Genomic DNA, 27,889 nt, shown 5'->3' on the forward strand with positions numbered 1-27,889 from the left:
TCCCAAGTGGAGTCCATCTAGTGGACATCAAAGAACTGGTCTCGTTAAACCATTGTATTATAACTCTGCTAATATTTTTCCTGTCCACAACACAGAAAACACTGCTGACAGAAATATGTCAACAGGAAAACAAAGAGGCAGCATTTTACATGCTATTAGTCCAAGTCTGGGTGGATAAAATAAATCATAGATCAAATATTCACAAGGGGGAAAACACTGTTTATTTCCACTGGATTAATTACGCACACATTTCCCATACAGCACGGTGACAAACATATCTCACAAAAAGTATGTCACAATGTACCCAAGAAAGAACTGTTGATACGATGAGGACAATGTATTCCCCCCTCAGATAGCGCTTCAGTCTCATGGGAATATATCACACTGGTCATAAAAAGCAAAGCCAGCTAGAAGTGTCTACATATACCACTGTGTAAGGCCAAGTAATTCATCAAGACTGAATCATTTCTAACCACTGGATATTTCTCTGAAAGTAATTTGTCCTGCAAGTGCTATTAATATTAAGTATTTCACCCCTTTCTTCAAAACACTGAAAATTTCACACTATCCCCAGATGAAAAATACATTCTGATCCTACATCAGGCCCACACATCAGGGTATCCCACCATCTTCTAACTGAGAAAATCTAAAATAATCTAATGACATTAAGTTGTTAGCCATCTACATATATTTCAGCTCACAATTTTCTCCATAACAAATGATCCTCACATAGCAAAACTGAACTGAATTTATTTTGGTGATGCTTCCTAATTAAACACATCAGTAAAGAAACCACCACGGTGGTTGTTCCAGGTGCAACCTTAACAATAATCAAGCCGAGATGACAAGTTTAGCATCTCTTCTCTTCTAAAAATGAATGCTATTGCAATCAAGTCACCCAAATTAAGGGAAAAAAACACATACAGATACGGAGCCTTCATTTACTAGAAATCCATAGCTTGTGTCCTTAGTAGTGATATGAGCCATCAAACAAAAATATTCATTTTGGGGTTAGATGTTGCCACTAGACAGACGTCTGTGGCCCACTACTGGCACTCACTTTCAGACAGTAGGGAATGATTAAAAAAATCAAGAGCTTTTTTCTGTTTCTTCGGAAGCAGTGACTTCAGCAGAAGCATCTGAGGGACTGGTACAGGACTGGTAAAAAAAGCACAAGCCAGTCTTCTCCCACCACTTTCTCAGAGCAAACACTGACTGACCAGAAGCTAGCAGCGCTCACAGTACTGGTGGAACAAAAACTCTTGTCCTAGTAGTGAGGCAACTACAACTGGAGGCAGAACAGCAGCATGACACAGCCCTTTTGCCTTACAGAGATCTCATCTTGCCAAATGCCAAGTAAATTTTCAGTCAGCATCACTACATAAATAATGGAAGGTATTTGCCACCCAGTGCCATAAACCCCATGTATTTTCTTTGCTGAAAGCCTCAGTTACGCATGAGGAAGCTCCTCTCAATTAGATGGCACAGTAGCACGTTGACTTTGTACTACTGAAAGCTGATGCCAGCTCACAAGGCAGGTCTGTGTATGTAAGCTTTTTTCCAACAAAGATAACTTCTATTAAGATTTTCATTCTTCAGGGCTGGGTGAGGGAACATTGCCATGGTGCCATATTTTGCTCAGGCCTTTTCTTGTTTACAAGCTTCACTATAATTAGTCAAAGTTCATCGCTGTACTCATTACAACTTTGTTTTCTCATTAACTGATAAATAGTTCAAAAGTCAGTACTGATTTTTTTCTGAATCTCTCATCATCATGAGAGAGCATTTAATGAATAGTTTTAATTGAACATATGCACCTCTGGGTTACACCACAAAAGACTTTACACAGCTTCAGCCTTACTTACTACCCCTTCTACATGTTTGCAATCACATCGTGTGTCCCTTACTCCTTGACTGGATAAAAATATTTTTAAAAATTCCAAACCATCCCCCAAAAAGGAGGGAATACAAACCACTAACCTAAACCACAGTTTTCCAGGAAATATTAACGCTCTCCCAGGCAATGTTAATGTTAAAATGAAGGAGCCTTTAGTTGCATAACAGTTTCAATAAATGTCTGGCAACTAGCAATCTGGCAGTCATTTGACCCCACAGAACATAATAAACTGAACTTGGTTCTTCTAGTTGCTGAAACACTTCCCAAATGGGTGCTTATTCCTCCCTGATTTAGGTCTTAAGCCACAAAATCACGTAGATCATATCATTTCTCCTTTACCTTCACTCTCTATTTCTGTCTCTCCTCTGTACAGAACATTAAATGCTGAAAGTTACACGGATACCTTTGCATTTCAAATAACCACACTTGCTAACTGAAGGCAAAGATACCACATAGTCTCAATAAAAAGAACTGTATTGAAATCACATCCATCCATCACAGTATAGCATGAAAAAAACAAAAAATCAAGGAATCAAGAAATGCAGCAAAAGCTAAGCCTACTGTTAAATAAATGAAAATGCCCTTTTAACCCTTCCTTGGGCCTTACAAAATAAGTTTCTTGGAGAAACAAAGCAGCTGAGGCTTTCTCGGAGACAGATGAGATCTCCTCACTCCAGGCACAGGACTCCTTTATTTGTTTAAAAATCATTAAACAATCCTAAAATTCATTGTATCCCTCTAGAGAAATGTTAAGGGTGATTTTTTTTTACATATTACGGGCAAATGCTCATCATTAAGAGCGTAATGCATGTTTTTTTCCAAAAAGAAAAGTCATGCATCGAGGTCATTTCCTCTCTGCAATTCAGTAAAGGATGCATGCCCAATAGTAGATAATAAGACATAACAGGAGATAACAAGATTTTAACAAATTCAGCAGACTTCAAGGGAGATTCAGAGAATGGCTGCTTCATTCCTGCAAAAGGAACCAATTAAAGACCCAGTGCTAAAAGGAATTTTGAATGTATTGCTCTTGAATGAAACAATGTTTGAAAAAGGAAATGATTTTGTTTACGAGACACATTGTTGGCTTTGCTGAGTTTTACCACCACAGTTCTCCTCCAAGAGGAAACACATTATTAAACAAGAAGGAAGAAATCCTCTATCAATCCCACCAAGGCAACCTATCGTTAATGTCAATAATGACATACTGAGGCTCCTACCACAGTTTTATTTGGCATTTTTAATTATAAACCCTACAGAGCTGCCAGCTTCTTATTTACATCCAAATTCCCTCCAAAAGGTTGGGATTTTTACTTGAGCCTATTACATATTCTATCTGTTTTTTTAAAAAAACTTGGATCCTTTAGGGCTTAGACTGGCCTTATGTTAGACATTTCACAGAGCACATCATAACAGGGCCCCAGAGCCCACCAAAATATGAATAATAATGTATTCAGCACAGCAATCTGATCCTTCAATGTACATTTTTGGAAGCTGCATTATCAGGTATATCTGCCAAGAAACAGGCCCCAGTAAATAGGTCCTACCAACTGTATACCAGAATCGGATAATTACATTGTATGATAATGAACTAGCATTAACAGTTAAGGAAGCATCAATGCTGCCTTAGTGGTTCCTAAAAGTAAAAAACTGAATTATGTGCCATCAGAGCTGTGTTATTATACCCCAGAAACACAGCACGAAGCTTCCAGCACTTCGCTGTTCCTGGCTTCGTACTCATTCCAGTAAGACGACTGTGCCCTGCTGCTGCCTCTATAGCTCTGACCCATTTTCTCCTTCTCCCCACAGGGCTGACCCAGCAGTGGGGACTGGAACAGAGTTTGACTCAGATCAGCTTAGAAGAGGGAAAAAGAATGAGGGGAAGAGAAAACAGGAGAAAGTATAAGATAAGTAATATGGAAGTCAGCGGTCAATGTTAATGATTAATTTCTTGAGAAAGAGAATTCTGAAGTGCTGTTGCTGCATTAAAACCTGCTTATACCTCCTTACAGACACACAGATCAAGAGCTGCAGGGGCTGAAGCCCTTAGGAAAGGGAAGTTGTTGAAGACAATTGCAGCTATTCTAGAATGAAAAGAAGCAGGAAAACTAGTGACTGACCTAGACGTAGTAAAATACAGGTATTTTTTTCCTTCAGTAGCTCTCTCCCTGATGAAGTCCAGCAACTATGCTAGCCTATTCCTTCTTCCAACCTAAATAAACAAAACAGTTTTTAGCTGTCAGCACATCCAAGTTCTAACCAAGCTGTACCTCCACCTATCTTTTTTTTTTCACTTTTTTTCTCTGTCATAAAGTAAAAATGAAAAGAAACAAGATGAAACCACTATTCCCAACTTCCTCTGAAAGTTTTGAGTCTAACCCAACACATCTGCATTAGACTACCCTAGCTCAGAGCCCTCAGTGGAAGGACTCTGAACTCCTGGCTGGAGTTGAACTCCAGGCAAACCACATTGCAGTGTGGCCCAGCAGGAGTCTAAGCCCCCATAAAGAGCTATTGAATATATTCGACAGTTCCTCCCCAAGAAAATTTGCAGGGGAGGAGATTCTCATCCCCAGGGATGAGACTGGTCCTTTGATTTCCCTCTGCAGTATGGATGGAACTCAGGCAGATCCTTGTCCAAACTTTGGAAACGAAAAATAAACCAAACCAAAACAAAAAACAAAACCCACAAAGATCACAAGAATGTATTAAGAAATAGAACTGCCTACAACAACAAGATGCAGCCTAATAATTAACAACAGACTGCCATTAACAGCAAAAGCTTCTCTGAGTAATTGGAGTGAGCATGTAGAACAACTGATTGTTCTGTGCTGCCCAGTAGCCCACACCATGTATGCCATGCCAATGTATCTTGATTTTCTGTAATAACATACTAGTTTGGGTTTTGTTTGACATCCTTTCAGACTCATTCAGCTCACTACCCCTCCATCCCCTTTTTTTTTTATTTCCATGTACTGTTCTGTGCAGGAAATTTGTGCACTGTACAGCTGTGGGACAGCACAATTGAGTGGAACATTACATAAATAGGGCCTGATCCCATTTGCTTCCCCATCCTTACCCTCCATGGTAGACCTGCAGAATGTGAATGATCTTAGAAAGGTTCTGAGATGTCTCCCTAAATGCAGAGAAAAAGGCTCAAGTGGATTCCGACTCCTAGAGACATTCAAAACACACTGAAAACCCTTCCTGAGTTCATAATTGTTTTTCTTGCAAAAAATAGTAAGGCATTTGTTTTTATTAGCCTTCCATTTTCAAGCCCTTATGGTCAGTTCACATTTCCAAGCTTATGAGCTAGAAATTCATAGGTTTTTTTTTTCTTGAAGGGAAGCTGGGTTTCTCATGAAATCCCTTCAAAAAAGAGATTCTCTTCTGTGAGAGATCCTTTCAGAACATGCACTGCTGATCCACTCTGTGCTTATTTTTCTGGGTTCTTCTCTATGGCCAGAAGAGTGACTGTGTTTGCATTGTCCTTACACAGTGAAGGAAAGCCCAGGGCCCATCACATTCCCGCTGCCCTGTCTCTAGTGTATAAATAGTATTATTTAAAACAGGAGAAAATGGTGTCATTTGGGTCCCCATTCTGCGTCCTAATCCTAAAAAAAAAGTGGCCGCAGTTCAGCAGAGGCAAAAGCACAGATGAAGGGTAGGCGGGTGCATAGCACAATGTTCTACCATGCTTGGAGATAAGCTGTGTAGCGACTTACTTTGCCTTTCCAGTGCACAGTCTTATTCTCTGTGCCTAAATGTGAAAAAATCCAAATTGCAGGCACAGGGAAGGTAGGCAGAACAGTCTCCTGCTGAGATTGCATGGGCTAATTAGTTAATAACAACGATCTGCGAAGGGTTTTAAGAGACCACCAGTGGGATAGAGAATGGGGAAACTACAAGTGCAGGTGTTTACTAGGAAAGAAAAGAGGTGTAGCTGTCAGCTTCTCTTAACAGGGTGACTTCTTCTTATGCTTCATGAAGTAGAATGGGACTCTAGACAACGATGCGGAATCCCATAGCACCATACTTGCCACCATGATTCCTCCTAAAAACATAGTACTGTAATGTGTATCAGACGAGTAACTGTCCCGTTATTAAGCTACCCATAGGATGGATTTGAGTAGAAAAGAGATGGTATAGTCTGCAGATGTACCCTCAGCCTACAGAAAAGTAAGAATTAATGTTCTGAGGATCTGATTCTGTCCGTGGACTAGCAGGTGACCTCTTCCACAAACACTCTTTATGTATCTCTTCTCTCCCTCTAATTTATTTCCACCACAAATTTCTGTTCCTGTCTCTTTGCATGAGCACAAGATGAAGTTAACTGTAGACTCACTGTTACAATAGGGTTCTAGACTCTGCTATCAAATGAGTCATAATAATCTCTCAGAAATAGTACAGAAATTGTTAGTGACAGTATAGAGGCAAGTATATTCAACTTCCCCATCATACTTGCCCAATGAATGATAATTTTTGATCTTGACCACAAGGAATTATATACTATCTCATTGTAACTTGGGCACCAAAAGAATGCAACATGTAGATCTTCAGAAAGAAACAGAGATTTCTGAAATGTTGAATGCCCCATCTTTCCTTCAGAGTATAATGTCTCAGAAAGAATCTCATGCTGATTAATCTTCTGGTATCACTACTATTTCAGTACACAAACAAAGATAGAAGCTTTAGTTTGGCAAAGTATCATCATATTTTTTAATTACATAATTTTATATTTAGCCATTTTTCTGCTTGTTTTTTACTGAAATGCAAGTTATGTACTTTGATTAAGACCAGTCTAAAAACTAAATAATTGAAGCAAGGAGGAACGACTGGATGTTTACCTGTTGGTTACATCTCAAATAGCCAATTCTTCAAACCTACATCTAACTTCATAGTCTGCATTTTCATTCCCCCTCCCTTTACACTGCAGATTCCTGTCTGCTCAGGACAAGGAACAATCAGGCAAAATTTTGTATTAGCTTTAGGAAACCCACATGGAATTAGTAGGACATAATAGTTTCAACTCTTGTAAATGCAGAAAAACAGAAGATATTGGTGTGGGAGAGGGCTGGCCGTCAGAGGCGCAGATGCATCCTAGGGCTAACATCAGCTCTTTCATTTGCTTGTGACAGAGCAAAATCTAAACTAACACATTATCTTGACAACACTTCCTAAACTCTGACTCCTTGACTTTGCAGCCAAGATAGGCTTTTAATATTGACATTGATAGGTCTCGAAGGGCCACAAAGATGATCCAAGTGCTGGAGCACCTCCCATTCAATGACAGGCTGAGACATTTGGTGTTGTTCACCCTAGAGAAGCGAAAGCTTGAGGGAGACCTTAGAGCAGCCTTACAGTACTGAAAGGGGCTACAGGAAAGCTGAGGAGTGGCCCTTGATCAGTGAGGGCAGATATGAGCCAAGGGGCAATGATTTTTAAGCTGAAACAGGGGAGATTGAGACAAGATGTTAGGAAGAAATACTTTCCTGTGATGCTGGTGAGGCACTGGCACAGGTTGCCCAGAAAAGCTGTTGAACATGTGCTGTGCAACTTATGCTGGGAGGTCAGCAAGTCACTGGAGTGAACCTACCTGCTGAGAGTCTGTGGGATATCCAGGCACAGCAATGACAGGTTTGTGAAGGCACCTCGATTGTGATTTTGGAATTTTCTTGTCCTAAATGTTGACTCAAAAGATGTCAGGGCTGCACATATTTGGCAAGGTTTTGAAAAGTGAAAATGGTAACTGGTTTGTCTACAGAGCCTATGTTACCAGTCAAGAGAAATGATTCAACTCTTGGGTGAGAAGAGAGAGTGATAAAACCAGATACCAGAATCTAGATGACAATATACTTTTTAAAAGGGGTAATGGTTTTGAGCTGAAAGAGGGCAAATTTAGATTAGATATTAGGAAGAATTTCTTTCCTGTGAGGGTAGGGAGGCACTGGCCCGGGTTGCAGAGGGAAGTCGTGGCTGCCCCATCCCTGGAGACATTCAAGGCCAGGCTGGATGGGATGTGGAGCAACTGAATCCAGTGAGAGGTGTCCCTGCCCATGGCAGGGGGTAGAATTGGATGGCTTTAAGGTCCCTCCTGACCCAAACCTTTCTATGATTCTATGAATCAACATATCTGCTGCATCCTTACGGAAGCTTACGCCTATCTCTCTCAAAGGAGGCGTCTTTATTTTCTGTAGAAACCCACCGAGCCCTAGAGGGTTCCGAGGTAACAGAGCAGCAGGAGACCCGGCTCTCGCGGGCGGTGGCAGCATCCCTTCCGCGGCCCCGGCAGGTGGAGCTGTGCGGCAGCCCAAGCGGACACTGCCGCCCGTGCCCCGCAGCGCCGCCCGCATCCCCGCAGCCCGCCGAGACAGACCTCCACGGCACAGCCCTCCAGCAAACAGCAGCCAAAGCACTGTAGCTGTTCTCTCTCCAGATATTTATTCAATAACCTCAAATTGGACAAATGCAACCCCATCCCGGCACCTGCTTCATCATCTGCGGGACACGCGGCAACAGAAGTTGGTACAACATCCCCATTGAAGCACCGCTGCCTCTGCCAACTGGCATGCCTCCTCTTCCCAGTTTCGGCAGTCATGCAATTATATGTTTCCTTTAATGATTTGGCACCCAAGGTAATAACAAGCATGCAGGTATACCCACAGGCTGCCCAGGAAGGTGGTGGAGTCCCCATCCCTGGAGGTATTTAAAAGATGGGTAGACGAGGTGCTGAAGGACATGGTTTAGTGACAGATAGGAATGGTGGGACTCGATGGCCCAAGAAGTCTCTTCCAACCTGGTGATTCTATAATTCTATAAGTTCACATTAACATACGTATGCTCAACGCAATAACACAAGTATTTGGTTTTCTGTGTCTTTTCATTCTTTGCAAAATAAGGTTAATGCCTATTTAACCATTTGTGTTTAGTCTGGAAATGCAGAAAAGGAATCAGAAGTTAAGTAAGTAACAATGAGGAAATCCTGTCTTCTACTGCCCTTCAGTGCTTTCATCTACGTTAAATATATACACACATGGGATGTTTTAAGCTGCTCTCATCATACTTGTTTCTTCACTCCATTCTATAGCCTCCAACTCCACCTCTGCCTCACTTGCTAGCATTCAGGCACTCAGTGTCTCCAGAAGGAACGTGCAGAATCCTACATTACTGGCTAACATTTTGGCTTTATCCACTTCTAACACACACTGCATTCCTAAAACATTGACTGCTCTGTGTAGTGTGGCTGTCACAGCACAGCTTTTCTTTTCAGTCTTTGAGATGAAATGCCATGATGAAACCAGGTACGTGCATGTGTAATCGACTGAGGACTGTGGGTCGTTTGTGTTTTCCAGTGGCAAATGAATTTAAATGCACAAATTAATACAGAAATGGCTAATTATAGGGAGTTTTCTCACTTAGAAAATGTGTCCCTTCTGCCAGGATGTGCAATTTGGTATCCCCTCCTCTGCTCTCCCTCAATACTCCTGCTGATTTTGAAACTCTCAGCTGGTGTACATACAGAGCTCAAGGGTCCATAGTCCCTGCTACATTTAGGACCTAAAAGTTAACTTGTTTTACCTAGACTTGCATTTTCCCAGGTCCACCTTCCTTCAATTCAGCTTCTTGCTTCTAACCTTTCAGCTTATCAGCATTGATTTATTTAATATAAAGTAGTGAGGTTACCTTAGATCAATTATACCTTTTTTTCTGTGCAATTTCCAATGCTTAATACATCTGTTACTGCTCAGCCGCAGGGACAACTTGTCCAGATGGATCCTAAATTATTTCAATCCTTAATTCAATTGTATTTTTGCCACAGCCCAGCCAATGAGCATAATTCTTTTATGGCTAAGAAGCCTCTTTAGAAATAATCCAATAGCCCATATTAAAATATAGGTCATTGTGAAAAGTGCCAAGTACCTGACTTGTCATAACTTTGAAGACAGGCTCTGAGTCTCCTTCGGCATCACTGATTCTTTCAGTGCTTGGAGGCTTAATTTTAAAACAATCAGCTCAACAAAAACAATTTACTTATAACTGTCCAAACTAGTCAATGTTAGCAGGGAAGCTAACTTGCTACTTGGTGCTGCATTTGGATAAATGCTACAACTGAGGACAACTGGAGGTTTCCAGGCACTAAATCAGTTCACAACTTAAAGTATTTACACGGACCTACATGGACCCATTGCTGTAGAACTACAAAGGCTTTGGATAGTAAAAACAAGTAAAACCCATTCAAACCTATATATACATGAGGTGACCACATGAAAACACCTGTAAGATGAACGTGTAAACTTACATAAGGCAAAACATATACAAAAGTCCTTAAACTTTGAGAAGTTACTTTTTGCTCTTCAACCAATACCTTTGATGAGACTTGGATCCTTTTGGATGCTTACATTTTTACAGATTACTTTATTTTTAGAAGAAACAAAGAACTGATCTTGCTCAGTGTTTTGGTGGAAACTATTTCCACTGTTGGTTTTATTTTAGTGGTTTTTCTCTCCTTCTATCTCAAAGAGATGGAATCATAATGTCAAAAGCTTGAGGGGATCTGTTGCCATAGGGCCACTAACAGAACCAGTGGTCCTTCCTCTCCAGCCACCAGCAATGGAAAGCTAATTGCTTCTGTGAAGATAAGACAAATCTCAGTTTTTTCAGTGCTTATGCATGTTCAGTGTCTAACACAAGAGAAGTTGGATATAATTGCACGGTAAGTGTTGGGCAACAGTAGTGTCAGCTGCTGCTTGCACACCTTCCCCTATTGAAAAGTCTACTTCATTGTGCACAATTCACTTGAGTACACTTAGAAAAGCCAAAAATTACAAAGAGAATTTAGATGTGAGGCTTTCATTTCCACACCTCCTCCCCAGATCTGTGCATACCATTCTCACAAAGGGAGTTCTGTTTCTATACCAAAGGAAATAATCTGGTCCCCAATGTTAATATTGGGTCTAGCAGAAGGTACCAACAGTGAACAGTTTAAAAGTTCTCACTGTTTGTTTGGGCTTTAGTGTAACCAGTGGTTTTGTATTTGGAAAAACAACCAGTCCTGCTGTGTTTCCCAATATAGGTGCATGAGGCCTCTTAAAATGAAAGAGGCTACATAAAGATAGCTTTTAATACGTTCAATGAACAACATAGGACATAATAAATTTAAGATAAGAAGCTTGTGTTAAAGTGTTCTAATTAAGCAAGATATCACTGCTCATTCTCAGTGGTTTTTGTAGCCTACACAACTAGACAGATTTTACTTGCTGTACAAGCAGAGATACCAACAAGAGAGTCTGGCATCAAGAGAAAGGAGAGGTCCTCCCAGCAAGCAAGGACAAATTGCTTCTGTGGTTTTGTTTAGTCTTTTCAATAGGAGGAAAATAATATCCAGCACTGAGCCACCAGCAGAACAGTAAAAAAAAATAAACTTAGGACCATCTAAAATTCAATCGGTTTTCATATCATGATATATTTTGGGTCATATCTCTAGCTTTGGTGTCTTGTTGAGGGTCTGTGGGCAACAGAAATCATGAAGTATCTTACAAAAGCCTTGATTTAGGTAGATGCATGTAACCCTATGGCCACATGGAGTTCCCATGTTAAAACACTTTTCACAAATTCTACCTATAGGCATAAAAGCGCAGAAGACTGCTATGTGCAAAACAAGCTTCCTAAAGGAAAGGAATCTGGTACCTTACTCTAATAACTGCCTTTTTAAAAGAAAGGAAAATGTGGTAGATATTAATCTATCACAACTTCACAAAAGCAGCTGCTACAATGACACTTATAATTGTTAGTCTGAGCAGAAGCGATGGAGATAAGTAGAATTATTAAGACAGGAAAGGAACAGACTGAAGAGGATCTAATACTATGTTGTGCTATGAGGATAATTACAGGGTTGGAGTGAGATTACCCATCCTGAAAGATCTGTTATTGGGAATGAGCTTATTAAATATTTGCATTAATAATATGCAACAAAAGGTTTATGTTTGTTAATGGAATTTGGAGATGATTAAGTTGACAGGTGGTAGTAAATCAGTGAAGAATGACTCACATAGGCAAAAAAGGAATCCTAGAGAAGCAGAAATGGCGTGGAAGCAAACAGAATAAAATGTTAGAGAAACAAGAATTTGTTCTGTAAACTACAGAATTGTCATACAGAAATGACAGAGCAAAATAACTTCGTTGTTTATAATCTATCTGTAGGCATACAGATGTGAAAACTGCAAGTTAGATTCCCTTCTCATTGAAGTATTGGCTGATAATCCTGGGCATTATTAACATTTCACTAAATATTGGTGAGATTTCAGGGGAAATCTAGGCTATTTTTGCTCAGGAAAGGTTTATTCCAACTAGAAAGAGAAAGATTACATGGACGTATGATATGGTGAACCCACAGGATGGACCCAAGTGTTCTGTTTCTCTCTAAGTATGGACTCAGTGTGTGCCCTTGCCCCTCTCCAGACCCTGCACCTGGATTCTCTCTGCTAAGCCAAGATGAAGGGAGGAGAATGGAGTGCACCTCATGGACAGTCAGACTGAAACTGGGAGTGCTCCCAGTTTTACCCCCTTATATTTAGCTTTGCAAGTTGCTCTCATAACAACTGTCCCTGAGACAGGATAAACCTGATGCTAAAGCAGCAGCGAGAGCTAGTGACTGAAAACAGGTAGCAAGAAAGAATATTCATGAAACTGAAACTTTACTGTTTCTGGTGTGAAGTGCTTCAAAGAAGATTTATAATCTTTGAAAGACAGTAAGTGCTAGTAAGCTGGAACGAGGCCAAAGTGAGGTGAAGAGGATGTGCCTATAAAGAGAGAGCAGTGCTGTGAGGGATGAACCTCCTAGACTTCAACATCATCATCTCCACACACACACACTTTCTATAAGTGACTAAACAATAAAGTAGCCATGGGACAGCTTGCTTGGGGGACACTGGTGGCTCCTTGAAGAAAGTCACCTGATGCCAGGGGTAGCAGGTCTCAGGTAAAATGAGCTTGGAAGGCATGCATTTGTGGCAATGTTCCACAGCCTGATAGGGAAGATACAAACGCTACTATCATAAGAAGGGAGAGGTCTTGTTGTCGCCTGGAACTTGGCATTCTTACATAAATGGAATACCAAAGCATTGTAGAGTGGTTTTGTAGGATTTATTTTCAGTCTGAAGTCTGTAATGTGACAGACAGTGACTGTCAAAATGCAGGATTAGACTAAGCCAACAGGCCATCTCGGTGAGTGACATGTGTTTCTTAGGCTCTGGGGAAGAAATATTATGACAATAGCCTGCTAACAATACAACCCAAAGCTTTTAAATACTAAGTAAATACTACTTTTGGAGTGGGGATGTGATTGTAGAGATACTATGAAGCAAACTTGTCCAACCTACTCAGAACAGTCCAAGAAGATGGAGCTGGTATACCTACTGTCATCAAAAGGTGTCCGATACAGTCTACAGCACAGTATCCTTCACCCGCTAACCTAGAAAGATGGGCACCCCGGCCACTGCCATGTTCCAGTCACTGTGAAATTGTTTTAACATTGATTCAGTCAGAAGGCTGTTGTCTACTTTGTTCCCAGTTCCTACAGCAACTGGCTGTTCCCAGAGTTTCTTTTATCACTGAATAGCCAAACCTAACTTCAATCAGCTTATGCACTTCATTTGAAAAATGTTTAGACTTTCAGTGCTGGTGAGCCTCAAGGCCAGAATGAACTCAGAGTTTTGTGGATGTACCAGGACATGAAATTAAATAGTTAGTTTATATATCCCCTGCCCCTTTTTACTCTTTTCATTATAGCTAGGATTAAAATAAGAAGGTAATGTCATCAGTCTTCAGGTCCAAATCCCATCTCTCACAAGCAACTTCATCATAAAAAAAAAATATCCTAAACCCCAGGTCTTTAGTTCCACTGTATTCACTGCTTTGGTAGTTAGAATTCTTCTCATTTTCCAACTAAATTTATCATGATTCTTTTAAATGTTTAAATATTGGTGGCTTTTTTTCCCCCCCAGTGGTATTTACCTCAATTTATTTCTAAAGCAATCATATCCCCTCACAGTCACTGTTTTGTTTAGCTTGACCGTCAAGCTCTTTCATCAAGTGTATCAGACTTAACAAGAAACAAGACTCTCTCAGATGCACCAGCTGGAAAAGGCAAGTTCCAACACATTTGAACACTGCTTGATACAGCCCTTCTCAAAAGCTGGTTCATATGAAGGACAATAGCCAGCTCTTGTACTTCTGTAACACCGGGGCAGAGGGTTGTGCTGCCAAAGGTGAAGAATTCAAACCCTGCTGCCAATGAGCACAGTGAGCCTTCACACCAGCAGCAAATGGAGATTTGAAGGCACACACTAAGTTGCTATTCATGGAGGGGGGTGTTCTTCATAGACATTAGTGTATAAGAGTGACAATCCCATCTTACTGCTTCAGCATACAGTATATTCTCCTATACATTGCAAAGAGAATGATAGACAAGAATTTGAGTAATTGCTGATTAACCTAGCAACACTTGGCTATTTTCTAAAGTAAATTATAGCCTATTTCCCAGTCAACAGTAGAATATCTCTAACAGCCTGCCATCTTGCCTGGATCCATTGAGGTTTCTAAATACAATATTCCCTTCTCTGACTTCAACTCTACCCGCTGTCAGGCTCCATTAGGCGTAACAAGATCCAGACAGATTCAAGATTAAGCAACTTTTTTATAAAATCCAATTGAGTACTTTCTTACCTTGAGGGTGCAGCAAATATTACATTAACCAGATTGTGCACACTTTCCATGCAAGAACTGGAGGCATATATATATATATATATGCACGGTGATTTAATTCTCTTAGGAAATGAGTGGGGGCTTTCTAGATTCCTCCCACCATAGACATCATGATCAAGCTCAGCTAATTGAGACCTTGTAGGGAAAAGGGTGTTCCTTAGCAAGGCCTTATTTTTCCAGGAGCAATATGGGAGTGCTGTTGTCTAGTGTAGGAAGTCTGTGCAGATTATTAAGGCAGTAATAGTCACGTGGAGAGAGGGGAACGAGGTTTAAAAAGCTCCTTACTGTCTAGGCTACAGCTTCAGCTCCCAGAGAGACTGCCGTCCTAGAGTGGTGGAACCAAGAAGGAGGAATTCCCCTTCGGTCATCATCCTCTTCCCCATAGGTACCAGGGAATGGGACAGAGACATCCTCAGTGCTACCTGGTGAGTCTGTCAGCAAGATGACTTCAGGACACTGCAGATGGGAGTGGAGCCTCTTCTCATGCCCAGAGCTGAGCTTGGCTTTTATTTGCTATGGGGGAGCAAGCATGCAGGCTCACTGAAACGGAGGGGTGTGGGGGCATGTTTTGGGGCAGTGCATATAGCACGGGTCTGTATTTGATGCATTTGTTGGCTGTGACTGATGGATGGTATGAATAGGCAGCAGCATAGCTGCGCATGAGTGCTAAAACATGGGTTGTACTGCATGGGCAAACAGCGAGTGTTTGCAGGGTACTATGTAATGACTGTGCACAGGGGAAGGACTGCAGCGTGTATGGCCAGAAGTATCAAAAAAATAGAGAAAATTATTTTATGTGGTGTATTTGGAGAAGATGAGAGCAGGAAACCCCAGAATAACTGAAGGAGAACGTATGACGCCCACGCCCTAAGCGTGCAACCACTCTGAAACAGTATGGTCACTGTTCAGAAACTTCATCCAGACAAGGGCTCTAGGATCCCCACTTGGATCTTGCCGCTTGAACCAAAAGCTTTTTTGCGAAGGTATAAAATCTGCAAATTGTCCATAGCTGTTTTACTAGCAACTTTGTGGCCTGAGGAGAGAAGGGGAAGGTGCCAGTGTACAAACTTTAACTCTGAGCTGGGATTCTTTTTCACATTCCAAGTTTGCAGAGGAATCTGCTATTCCTTACAAACTCTGACTATGACCTTTTTGTGGATTGCAATGATAATACTGTATTATCAGTCCTAGAAGAGTGCATAAGAAAGGCAGGCTGTAACGCCACCAAGAATCCTCTACGATCTGACCTGTTCTCATCAATACCAGGCAGAAGGAAAGCTGTTTAACACTGGGGAGGGGGAGCCAGTTTCTGCCTTTTGTGCTCAAATTTTATTCCCTTAACAGACATTGAACGTGCAGTCACTGCTCACGGCTCTAACAGGAAAAGCCCCCCAAGACCTCCCTACAGCTCTTGTACTTAGCCAACTTTTGGCACCAGACACTGTTATTCTGCCGGTTAATTCTTTGCTCATTTTACATCTAAGAGACCTTGGTCCCATTTGGAATAGCACCAGACAGTTGGAATCTTGCAAACACCACTGGACAACCAAATCCTACCAGCTCCACGCTTTCCAGGAAAAAGAAAGCCAGGCATCCTGGTGCAGGAATATTAGAATCATAGAATAGCTTGGAACGGACCTTAAAGATCATCCAGTTCCAGCCCCCTGCCACAGACACATCCCACATTGTCCAGCTTTGCTATCTGGCCTGTACCCAACCAGGTTCTGCTGCCCAAAGCCAAATTATTCTGCTGTCTGCAGCACAGCCAGGCAGCCCGAGTTAGAATCATAGATTCATAGAATAGTTTGGGTTGGAAGGGACCTTAAAGATCATCCAGTTCCAACCCCCCTGCAATGGGCAGGGATATCCCACTGGATCAGGCTGCCCAAGGCCCATCCAACCTGGCCTGGAACACCTCCAGGGATGGGGCAGCCACAGCTTCTCTGGGCAACCTGTGCCAGGGCCTCACCACTCTCATGGTGAAGAAATTTTTCCTTATGTCCAGTCTAAATCTGCCCCTCTCCAGTTTATACCCATTGCCCCTCGTCCTATCCCCACACGCCTTTGTGAACAGCCCCTCTCCAGCTTTCTCATAGCCCCTTCAGGTGTTGGAAGGTCGCTGTAAGGTCTCCTCAGAGCTCTCTCCAGGCTGAACAACCCCAACTCTCTCAGCCTGTCCTGGTACGGAGGTGCTCCAGCCCTCGGATCATCCCTGTACCCTCCCCTGGACCCGCTCCAACAGCTCTACCTGTTGCGGGGCGGCAGGACGAGCCCCGCAGGCTCCGGGGGCTGCGCCGCTCCCCGGGGGCGCCCGCCGCGGTCCCCCCTCGCTCCCCGCTCATTTGCATGGCTCTTATTACGGCCGTGCCTCGCTCCTGCCGGGCTGGAGAGCCGAGTCGCCTCCAGCGGGCAGCGCGCGCTCGCGTTCTCCGCGCTCCCCCCGCCTTAGCTTCGCTCTTCTGTGGATGTTTAAGGCGAGGATGAACAAACAGCTCCAGCCCGACCGCAAAGTGTCGGTGGTGGCCCCTTTGCCGGAGCGCAAGGAAGGGCCGAGGAAGGACGTGGAGCTTATCCTGGTGAAGGAACACAACGGGGTGCAGTACACGAGCAGCAGCCTCCTGCCCGCCACCCCCGCGCCGCGCTACGGCACCCAGGACAGGGAGACCTGGGGCAAGAAGATCGACTTCCTCCTCTCCGTCATCGGCTTCGCCGTGGACCTGGCCAACGTCTGGCGGTTCCCCTACCTCTGCTACAAGAATGGAGGGGGTAAGAGAACGGCTCGCGAGGTCCTTCTCCCCTGCCCCGAACCCCGAAGCATCGCCCCCCCACCCCCTCCTTCGAGCGGAGCCGCGGCTCTCCCCGCGGTGCCCGGAGCGGTGGCCCCGTCCCTCTGTCCCTCTGTCCCTCAGTCCGTCTGTCCCGGAGCGGTGGCTCCGTCCCTCTGTCCCTCTGTTCCTCAGTCCATCTGTCCCGGAGCGGTGGCACTGCCGCTCTGTCCCTCGGTCCCTCTGACCCCGGGCAGCCCGCAGCGCTCCCGCACGCCGCGGAGTTCGGCTGAGTTTGGCGCTCGGGCGCCTTTGCCGCTTCAGCCGGCTTTACACTTGTTTCTTTCGCAAAAGAAAATAGCATCAGAAAGTGTGTGTGTGGGGGGGGGGAGAATCCACCGAAAACGCTTAAGTAGAAAACCGGCATCTAGAAAAGTTAGCGCCGGACAACCTGGAGGTTTGTTAGGGACAGTTTTGAGATGCGAAGTGGGGTTCTGCGCTCCGCTCTGCAGTTCGGGGGTTGTCCCCTCCACCCCAAGTAGGCAGGAGGCTTGTTAGGAACAAAACCTCGCCTCCTGCACCCCTGGGCAATGACAGCAGCGAACAGAAAATGACACACAATAATTACAGTTAGCTGGGATTGTCTGGCATGTCTTCGGTGAGACCTTAACTCCATCATCCCCTTTCACCTCCCTGAAATCCGCTGTGTTGTCAGCGATGAGTCCACGCTGTGATGGAGTAACACCATCTGCGAGCCGGGCAGGTGCCTGGGGAGCTTTCAGATCCCACACAGGGAGAACAGACCCTGCCTAGCAGATGGAAAGACTGTTTGTGTGCCTGGTGAGCGATGCCGAGAGAAGAATTGCTAGATAGAAAGCGTGTTCTGTAAGGTAGTTATGTGTGTCTTGATAATGTGGTTGCCTGGTGATAAAGGCTACTGGTTCACACTTGGAGCATAAATGCTTGTGTGAAAAGAGGAATGCAGAATGGGGAAACCCCCTGTCAATTAACATGGCATTACACCCATCCTTGGAACTTAATAGGATACTAGAAAGCGCTAGTACTGAAACGCTTGCTTGAGGTTTGATACCTCCACAACTTCTGAAAGAAGTCAGAAAAGCTCTCTGCTCACCACCCAGACAGGCTGAGGAGGGTACTTAGCCCTGAGAAATAACCTCCTTATTTCATTATGTCCAAAAATAATTCCAGCAATTCACACTACAGCAGCACAATGCATCATGAACCCAGCAGGCTTCCACGGTGTCAGGTGCAGATGCAGCAGCATCATTCATGCCACTCAGTACGTACACAGCATTGTCAGATCTTTCTGTCATCTGGCAATTTTTAGGGAAAGAGATGTATTTCCCTATCATACATTGCACAAGGTGACCCCCAGAGTGCTTGAACACTTTTCTGTCATATTTCCTAACCTGCTTCCTTTATAATTTGCTGATACACAGCAGGTAACACTCTGCGAGTCTCTTGCGTTTTGTTTAGTCTCCGTGTATTATCTTATGTCAGTTTATCTAGAGAACCCTGAGTCTTTATTAGCATCTTTTAATTCAAATAATTCTAAATTGCAGCGGAGAGAAAGCTAGCTACTTCACAGCTACAAGAGGCACCTTTCAGTGAAAAGTTTGTACCAATTCTTCTATACCATCAACACAAAATCAAACTTTTAAAAGCAAAGGTAGAGAGTCTCTATGCTATCAAAGTCTGTGGAATGACTGAGAACTCTTTACTGATACAGGGATTATAAACACTTCTTTACTCAGCTCTTCAATAGAGAACAAACTGCAGTGTGAAGCATCTCAATCAATACCTAAGGTGTCATTTTTGAACACATATGCAATATCACAACATCCTTTACTGGCACTTAAAAGACGTATTTTACTATAAAATAAAAGATGGGTTAATCCTGATGGTCAAGACCCATCAATAGTGGGCTTTCCTAAGAGAGGTATTCTCATGGAAGACATCAGCTTGCTAAGCTGGAGAGAGGCACTTCTGCTGTGGCTAGTAAGGGAACAAACTAATTTTTACAGTTTGATTGTGTTTGGCTTAATGAAGTTTCAACATGTCTAGAATATGAGATTATTTTTCTTTTTTTGTGCCGTTTGATAGAGTATGGGCATCAGCATATCACCTAATACTGTGCAGTTATGATAGAATTTCCAGGACGGACCCTGTGCTGACAAGCAGAGAATGGAAATATAGCCAGGGACTGGTTAACAGCACTCTTTCTTCCCTTTACAACAATTGTCTCTATGCTATCTGGAAACTTTTCCATCCATGGCCCCCTATGTTGGACACAACATAGTTATCAGTTTTGTTTAGTAGAAACTCCTGTAAGAGATTCAGGCTCATGAAAGGACTTCACCGAGTTTCAAGCCAACTCAATCTCTTCTGTCAAACTGGGTTTGGGAGCTGGTTTGCTCTAAGGGTAAATTTTCCTACAAGAGCAAAGAACATGAGGCAAAGCACAGAGCTATAGGATATTGTTAGGTTTCATTGCTGTCTTTCCAGTCCCAAATGACAGGTATTCTTAAACTTATATTTATTTCTTTTTGTCACCCTGCTACTGCAGGAGGGAACCTCTCTAGCATTAGAGCAAGTTTTGCTACCTCAAAGGAATAATCCCGTGGGTTTCAAATAACTACTGGCTTACATATCTCCATACAGAATATATAATAAGAATGAAAGTACTAATAGACATGGAGAAAATTTAATTTCATTGTCTTAGTGGTTTTGCTGGACTGCCAAGCAAACTAAATAGACAAAATCAATTGGGATTTCTATACTTGTATAGCATGCTCAGATTTGCTCCTTAAAAAAAGTTTTACAAGATACTTGTAATAGAGTTACAGTTTGCCTTTTGGTGTTTATAAAGATCTACTAGATAAAGGGAAAAAAACAGAACAGATTAAACTTAAGTTGGATGGTATGTATGGAATAAATCAGTGGAAGGAAAAAGGTTTCCTCTCCTCTTCCTCCCTCAGTTTCTTTTTATGCTGAAAGCCTTAGCAACTACTCAGCCTCAGCAATTTAACTAGAGCTGAGTTTACACAAAGATTGTTAAATGTGGGGTATCAACTTGTATCTCTTCAACAGATTGATACAAAATGGGCAGTGAAAAGGAAGCATGTTCAAGTGCCCTAAGTTCTAAGCCACTGAGGTATTTTAACACTTTTTTTCAGCATATCCTGTGCTATCTAACAAAAAGAAAATTCTATTATCCTCCAAAAATCTACACTCACAAAGGTTCTACGAAAGCTCTTAAATGTTGAAAAACAGTGTCAAGGATATCTAAGTGGTAGAAATTGGCATCCTGCTTTACATCTGAAAAAAAGTGATGTGGGTGACGTGTGGACTGTTTTGTTGCTAAGACTGACTATGATTAATTTAAGATGCCAGCAGACACACTAAAGGCCTTTCCATGCTTGCAAAAATAGGTGGTTCTCAATAAAGCATGAGAACTTACGGGAACTCAGAAGGAAAGTATAAATACACACTGTATTCCTTTATTCAAAGTTGAATTTTGGAAGGACATGGATGCATATACAACCCCATTTTCTTACTAGCCAAATCCATGAGTTTCTTTAATAAATTCCGGGGAAATTTCCTGATTAAAAACTAGACATACAGTCTTTGGGGTTAGATTGTGAAGTTCCACACATACAAGACTCCCAATCGTTTACTTCAGGTAGTTTTACTTACACGAGGCACACGCCACAGCTCCCAGTAACAAAAAGCTCGAGAGTAAGAAGCAGCCAACAGCACTAAAATGGTGAATGAAGAGCCAGAAACATCTGTGTTTTGGGAGTATCCTGCTGAGAGACCCCGATGGGACTTGAGCACAAAGATAGATGGTAGAATGTAACCCTTCTGTGAAAAACTGTGATTTTGGAAACATTCTTCTGCTATTTAAAAAAAAAAAAAAAATTACTAATCTTTAGTAAGATCTAAAAAGCGTGAGTGTCTATTTTTCACATCAATTACCTAGTTTCATAAGGCTTGACTTCCTCACAAGGGCAGAGACAGATCCCATGGCTGTATTACAATATGAAACAGGCCACAGAAAACTTTCAGGACAGTTTAGACTGGCTGAGATCTTGCCCTCACCGAGTCCTTGGAAGCAGGATATGCCCACTATGTGCTCTCAAATACTTTACAAGGTGATAGGAAGGCTATGTACAAATGGTAAAATTCAGCAAGCTTTCACTAAGCAGAGAAGGCAACACTCCAAACATCACCTTGTCAGTCTGCTGGTCAATAAACACCACAGCTTAGTTGTATTTGACTGCTGCTCACAGCACAAAGGAGAAGCATTGTTTGCAGCAAATGAAATACTTTCTTTATGGAGTCCATTTGTGGGAGTTTCAAGGGGCAGGATATGTCACTGGAGAAGTCATCAACTACTGTCATTCTCCTGGGTATTCACACAAGTGCTATATCCTCATTATAACTCATTTCTGGCAAGAGTCCATTTTTCTTGTTTTAAAAAGAGACTCCCTAGCTGCATGACTCTGTCTGTAAGTGGTCAACAACAATGTGCTCAAAACAAGTCTTTATAACCCATCCAACCTTCTAAGTGCTCCCCAGTTCTGTAAGAGCCTATGCTGAATTAAAGAATAAGAAAAGTATTACATTAGGCTCTCATCAACTTAGGGAAAGATTTAGCCTGATATTTGGATTACGTCTAAAATTTCACTGGTGCCAAATGAAGTTGAGTAATCCCGAGTATGATTAACTGATGTGCTCACAGTGGGGGAGGATGATGCTCAGTTTTAGTTGACAAAGCTATTGTAGTTTTTGTACAAGAGACTTTTAGTATTAATGTTAATTTTCATTTCATTTTCCAGCACAGTAACAGGCAAAATTAATATTACCAATTGAAATTTGTAGGAAAAGAATTTACCAACATAAAGTACTTTTTTTGTGAGCCAAAGTATTTGCAAGGTCAGTCATGTTCAGACTACTCATTAGAAAGCATGTAATTGTCGGATTAGTCACTGGAGACTTACTGTATCATAAGAATCAGATTAAGCTTTTCATGAATTTGCAAATAGCTGCAGATAAATATTTTAACAGTTTTCTAGCTATCATAAAATACACTTTTAATCTTCTCTAAAACATTATTTCTTAAGTGTTTTTAGACCACAGTATTTCCAGAAGATATTTGCTTCACAGAACAGTTTGCCAGCAATCAATACACTTTAGAACAGAAGTATCTTATAATGCTCTCTTTCCTATTCATACTTCCATAAGCAGTAATACAGGACTGAGCAATTCACAGCACAGGTACTGAAGACAGCATACATCCAAATGAGAATAAGAGGGTCAGCACAAAGCCAGGAGCCGAGAGCTGTCGCATACTGAGAATAACACCTGTGAAAGCATCACCTCCCACAGAGCTGTGAGCCTGGCACCACTTCACCAAAAACAAGTTATGATGCTGACCAGCAGCCCCTTGCCTTTTCTCTAGGCTCTGCCCCTTGCATTTTGCCAAGTCTCTGCCAGCAAATTTAATCACTATTTTGAAAAAGAATGCAATCTGGCATTTTACACTTCAAAGGTGGATGACCTTTACCTTGTAATACCAAGGTTTACGTTCCAAAATAGCATTGATGGTGATAATAAGAAATCAACTTTGAAGTGATCTCACTGCAAAGCCTACGCCAAGAGTTTGACTCATCAGTCAATCAAAGCTTAGATGCAAAGCTAGTGATTTTGGTTTCCTAATAAGGGGTTTCAAGTCCCATTAGCACATCGAAGCAGTGACCTCAGACAGGTTAAAGTGTTACGCTGATCTCCGCACTGTGGCCATGGTCTTTGGGGTTCTGGGCATCATGTGACACTAGGGACACGTTCAGTCATGCTGCGTGACATTACCTCCTCCCCAGAGCTGGGTTGTGTCCAGCTCACAGTTTCTGTCTTCCCTTTCCCATTTAACTCCATCTCTTCTCTCTCCTTTCCTTGATCAGCCACTAATCATCTGGTGTATACAGAGCATGGACTCACCTAGGCTCGCCAGCAGTGTACGTGCTGCTCACATGCCAGTTGCTTCTCTGAAATTCCCTGTTCTCCTCTGTGTCTTTGCTCCACAAAGAACATCTTCAGAACTGTCATGTCTACATGGTTATAGGCTACCATGTCATACATCTACCACATGTGAAGCATTGTAAGTGGTTGATGAGAAAGAACTGAATCTTCTGACAACAGCAAAGGTACTTCTTTCTAAGCACACTGAATGGACCCGTTTTGATTGCCGCTCAGAAGCACTTTATTCTGAAGTAAGGGGCAGAAAATACATCAAGTAGTAAACTTAGTTCTGTTGTTTGGAAATTTAAAATTTCTGCTTAAGGCGTTGCCCTCCCTACCTTCATATCCATACACCGTTCTCAGTTCTGGTGAGAAACTGAAGTACTGAAGTATGCCTAGAAAGCCATTCCAATAGGATAGGCATCCCTCCTAGACAAGTAAAGGCTGGAAGTCACATTAGGAAGCCTACTACATCCATATTAACACCTATTAAAACAGATACAGGAGTTTCTTATAGTTTGGCTGGAGATCTCATGGTCTGGGTACCTATTTAAGCTGAAATTACAGGCGCTGAAGCTCCATCTATTTCTACTCTGTTGTTTCACATTTTTTAAGGTCTTTATTAAATTCACTGGGAGCAATGAAAAATAGAAGGGCCGTGCTAGGAGTGTAGCAGCCAACAGCCCTTCTAGACTGAAGGGAACAAAAATATCTCTAAGAGTTCCGAAACTGGTCTATGCAGTTTTAGGGCAGAATTTCCTTTTCATCTTTTTTTTTGGCAAAATATCACAAACCTGTCTGTCAGTTGGACAAATACGTGAATACACCTCCAGTGGTCCCAAAGATATTATTTCAAGACAGATACTTTCCTCCTCATACTTACGCCAACACAGAACAGAAAGCTAATACAACTACTTACACATAAGATCAGAGGGAACATACAAATTTAGTGAGTGCTTAGAGATGCTGCGAGGGAAACGATGATTAAAACCAGGCCACAAATTACTGAACCTCTTGCTGTGAATTAAAATGGAAACAAATGGTTTAAAGAATTTTGAGCAGTTCTGAGAAGGAATATCAAATAGCCCATGCCTTCACTTTTGCTGTGTCTAATGGGAAGCATATCAGCGTCTCACAGTTTTAAAGCTTTTTTCCGAGATTAACCAATTAAATAGTTAAGAACTGTGGCGTGGCCCTCCAGTATCAGTGTACATTGTAAACTCCATGGCTTTTACATACATTGTAATTCTTAGATGAAGTTGTATGTAACTGCTCTCAGCATTGTTATAAAATAATAAACCATAACCAAGTAAATTCTATTCTTAGAGATATATTTATATTAAAATACTCTAATCCAGGAGGCAGGAGATAAATTTAAATGGAGTCTCTGTAATACAGTTGTAGATCCTTTATTACTACCTTTCTCTTAGTGCTTCCCATTCTCTCAGTCTATATCCTTCATATATAATACATTAAACCATGGTAATGTATTTGGAGGAATCTTGCAATGAAAAAGGCAGGCAGTATGATTAATTCGCGATTAACTCTTAACTTCTTGACTTGAAATGTGACAAAAAGAAATTATTATTATTGAAGCTGAAAGTTGAACTCCACCGCCCCAATCCATTTTCAATGAAGAGTATGGAAAGTTTACAGGAATCCCATACTGATTATGAACCTTCAATTTCCCTTCCTCAGGGCATGTGGAGACAAAGGATTCATGTTAGAAACCTATCACCCATGTCTTGACTATCTGTAATTCCCTCCTCCAACTACAACTCCTTAATCTTCCCCTTGCTTTCTCTCTTCCTCCAAGTGCTGGACCTTTCACAGCAAATTTTCATCCTGATTGTGTAGATCTTATGCATTAGTGCCAAACCAGAATGGTTTCAAATGAAGGGCTTTACTGAAACTCAGAACTTCACTTCCTAAAGATGGATGTCTGAGTCCTGCAGGAAATCAGCACCAAAAGTGCCGAGACCTCCAGTAATGCTGAATAATTCCTGTTCTCATGGAAAACCTGGGGAGATAACTGTAGTATAATTCAGCATCCTAACTTCAGTATAGATTCAACATACTTTATGTTAGCCGTACAGATTCTGAAACCTGTAATCCATAAAGAAATCAGAAGGAGGTGGGGGGGGGGGGCTGGAAAAGAAACAGTTAAGTTCCTTGCCTTGTGACATATTATTCTTCATGAAGACCACAGGAAAGGACCTCTAAACTACTTATCAAAACTATCCTTGCTTTATTTTCACTCTTCCTTCTCCTTTCCCCTGTTCTCTATTTAAGCAAGTTTTGCAATCTCCCTCCTGAAACATGACAAAGGTGACAGCCCAGTACACCACTTTGGGAACTAGGTTCTACCATTGAGAAACAGAAACCAACAGCAGAGATGTCTGGCTACATAAGCCACATACTTCTTTACACTCATATTCACCCAAAGCAGAATACTGACTTTCCAGTGCATGGAATTTTGTGGTAACATATTGCTAAACAACATTTGGACATGATTGGGCAGGCAGGTGTCTTTTCTCAGTCCATAAATACGTTTAACGACTAGTGTTCTGGTTGCTGGTATGCAGTAAGAGTAGCTGCCCTTATTATACAGTAAGCGTTATTATAGAGGATGGTATTTTTTCCAGTGCTCCTGCTCTCTAAGGCTGTATAAATACAACCACTCATTTCCAAAACCATAAATGATTGCAGAAGCTGTGCTCTTAATGTATTAACTATCGTTTGCCTGTTGTTTGTGGATATACATTAATTCAAGTGTCCAAAATAGGATCCAACACTACCAGACCAGTGGTGTTAGACCACAGCAGTATGAAGCCTCTCTTAGACTGCTTTGTTATAAACTGCTTCCCTAGAAAAAAATCCAGCATCGAAAGAGCAGTAACAGTTTCATCCTGTCCCACTGAACTATGTAGGAGTTGTAATTTCAACAGTAGAAGGATATTACTCCTTTAAAGTCTGTATTTCAGAGCTGGAGAAAAGTATTGCATGATTTCCAAGCACTGCAATTAGTGACAGAGTGAGTAAAAAGCCAGGTCTTGCTTCAGCACTCTTGTTTAGTTTGAGAAACAGCTTTTGTGGGATTCATGTACAGGAAAGACTGTGGCCGGGTAATTGCATAGCATTCATCTTTAGTGAAGTCTGCAGAACTGTGGGAAGCAGCTGATTTTCTGGCCCATGGGCAGTGTGGAAGAATACACGCTATCTGATTGCCTCACTGACAATACAAACAAGCTGTTACCATGGGCCTAGTGTAAGTACTGAAAAAAAAGCAGCCGAGTATTGTGTATCTTATTTTTTTGCTGGCTATTTATAATTTATTCTTCACCTTCTGAATTATGTGTACAGAGTAGCACTCTGCATTGGTTTAACTTTTATTTCCCTTTCTTTTCTCTGCTGTGATCAAACACCTCTTGCAATGCCTATCTTGAAGCATGCCAAAGATGACAACACGTTACTTGTCTTTAAGATCAGTATCTCGAGGAAAAGTATGATACTGACTCCAGTCAAGTGCCAGTGCAATAAAAAAAAAAAAAATAAAAAAGGGTAGCGGCTGGACTTTCTGATATAGAATAGAAAAATGGAAAACTTTTTTCAGACCACAAGGTGGAGCAGTAGATCTTAGTAGATCCTGATGTGATAATTGATCTAACATCAACCTACTGCATTTCTAGGAAAAAAATAAATTACTGGATGATCTAACAGGGTGGTTCATGACTTTCAAGTTCAGAGCTTCCCAGTAACAGCAGACCCATCTTGGATCTCCTGATTCCTGCAATTTATTAGGACATAATAGGAGTGACAGCTTTTAGTGATGCCTAATTCATATCAAGGACTTTACTTGTCAGCATGGCCACAGTGACAGCAAGAAGACAATCCATTAACAAGAAGTTACCCCCTGAACACACTATTTTTTAAAATGAGTGCAAGATTAGAATGGAGATACAGTCTCTTCCCCCCAAGGAATGATACGGAAGGAAATAATTTCTTAAATACTGAGTTTAAGAGGCTGTTCTCTGCAGTTCCCTCAAAAGATTTACCTTTGGAAAACAAACAGGCTTCACACAGCATTTCAGTTCCATTCTACAATAAAGAGTCGTGGTTTTTTTCCTTTTCTTCTTTGATGTTAATGTAGCCTGCCTTCCAGCAGGTCTCAATGTCTTGCCTGCTTGGCAGAAATATCTTTATTTCACAACACCAGTAACAAAAAGCAAGGAGTTCCAGTGAGGAGGAACAATTAAGTATGTTGGACTGACTATGATATTAGAAAGTTCAAGGCAGAGTGTTACCACAACAAAGTTCATAGCTTGGAAGCTACTCAGAAGTAGCTTTCTTAACTGAAAGCTACTTCTTCTTTCTTCTTAACAAAGAAGTATCTTTGTTACAGACTCTTCATCAGCATGCAGGA

At 41.8% G+C, this 27,889-nt stretch overlaps 1 protein-coding gene across 1 annotated transcript in view; it reads left to right on the forward strand.

The window, feature by feature from the left end:
* The first annotated feature begins 14,742 nt into the window (after positions 1-14,742).
* Positions 14,743-27,889, forward strand: part of SLC6A2 (solute carrier family 6 member 2) — a 67,372-nt gene continuing 54,225 nt past the window's right edge. The window contains exons 1-2 of the mRNA XM_009558091.2: positions 14,743-15,084; positions 17,134-17,425. Coding sequence (XP_009556386.2) covers positions 15,055-15,084; positions 17,134-17,425 — 322 coding nt within the window. The 5' untranslated portion in view covers positions 14,743-15,054. The remainder of the gene's footprint in view (positions 15,085-17,133; positions 17,426-27,889) is intronic.

Source organism: Cuculus canorus, chromosome 13, assembly GCF_017976375.1.
Source record: "Cuculus canorus isolate bCucCan1 chromosome 13, bCucCan1.pri, whole genome shotgun sequence".
Taxonomy (NCBI): Eukaryota; Metazoa; Chordata; class Aves; order Cuculiformes; family Cuculidae; genus Cuculus; species Cuculus canorus.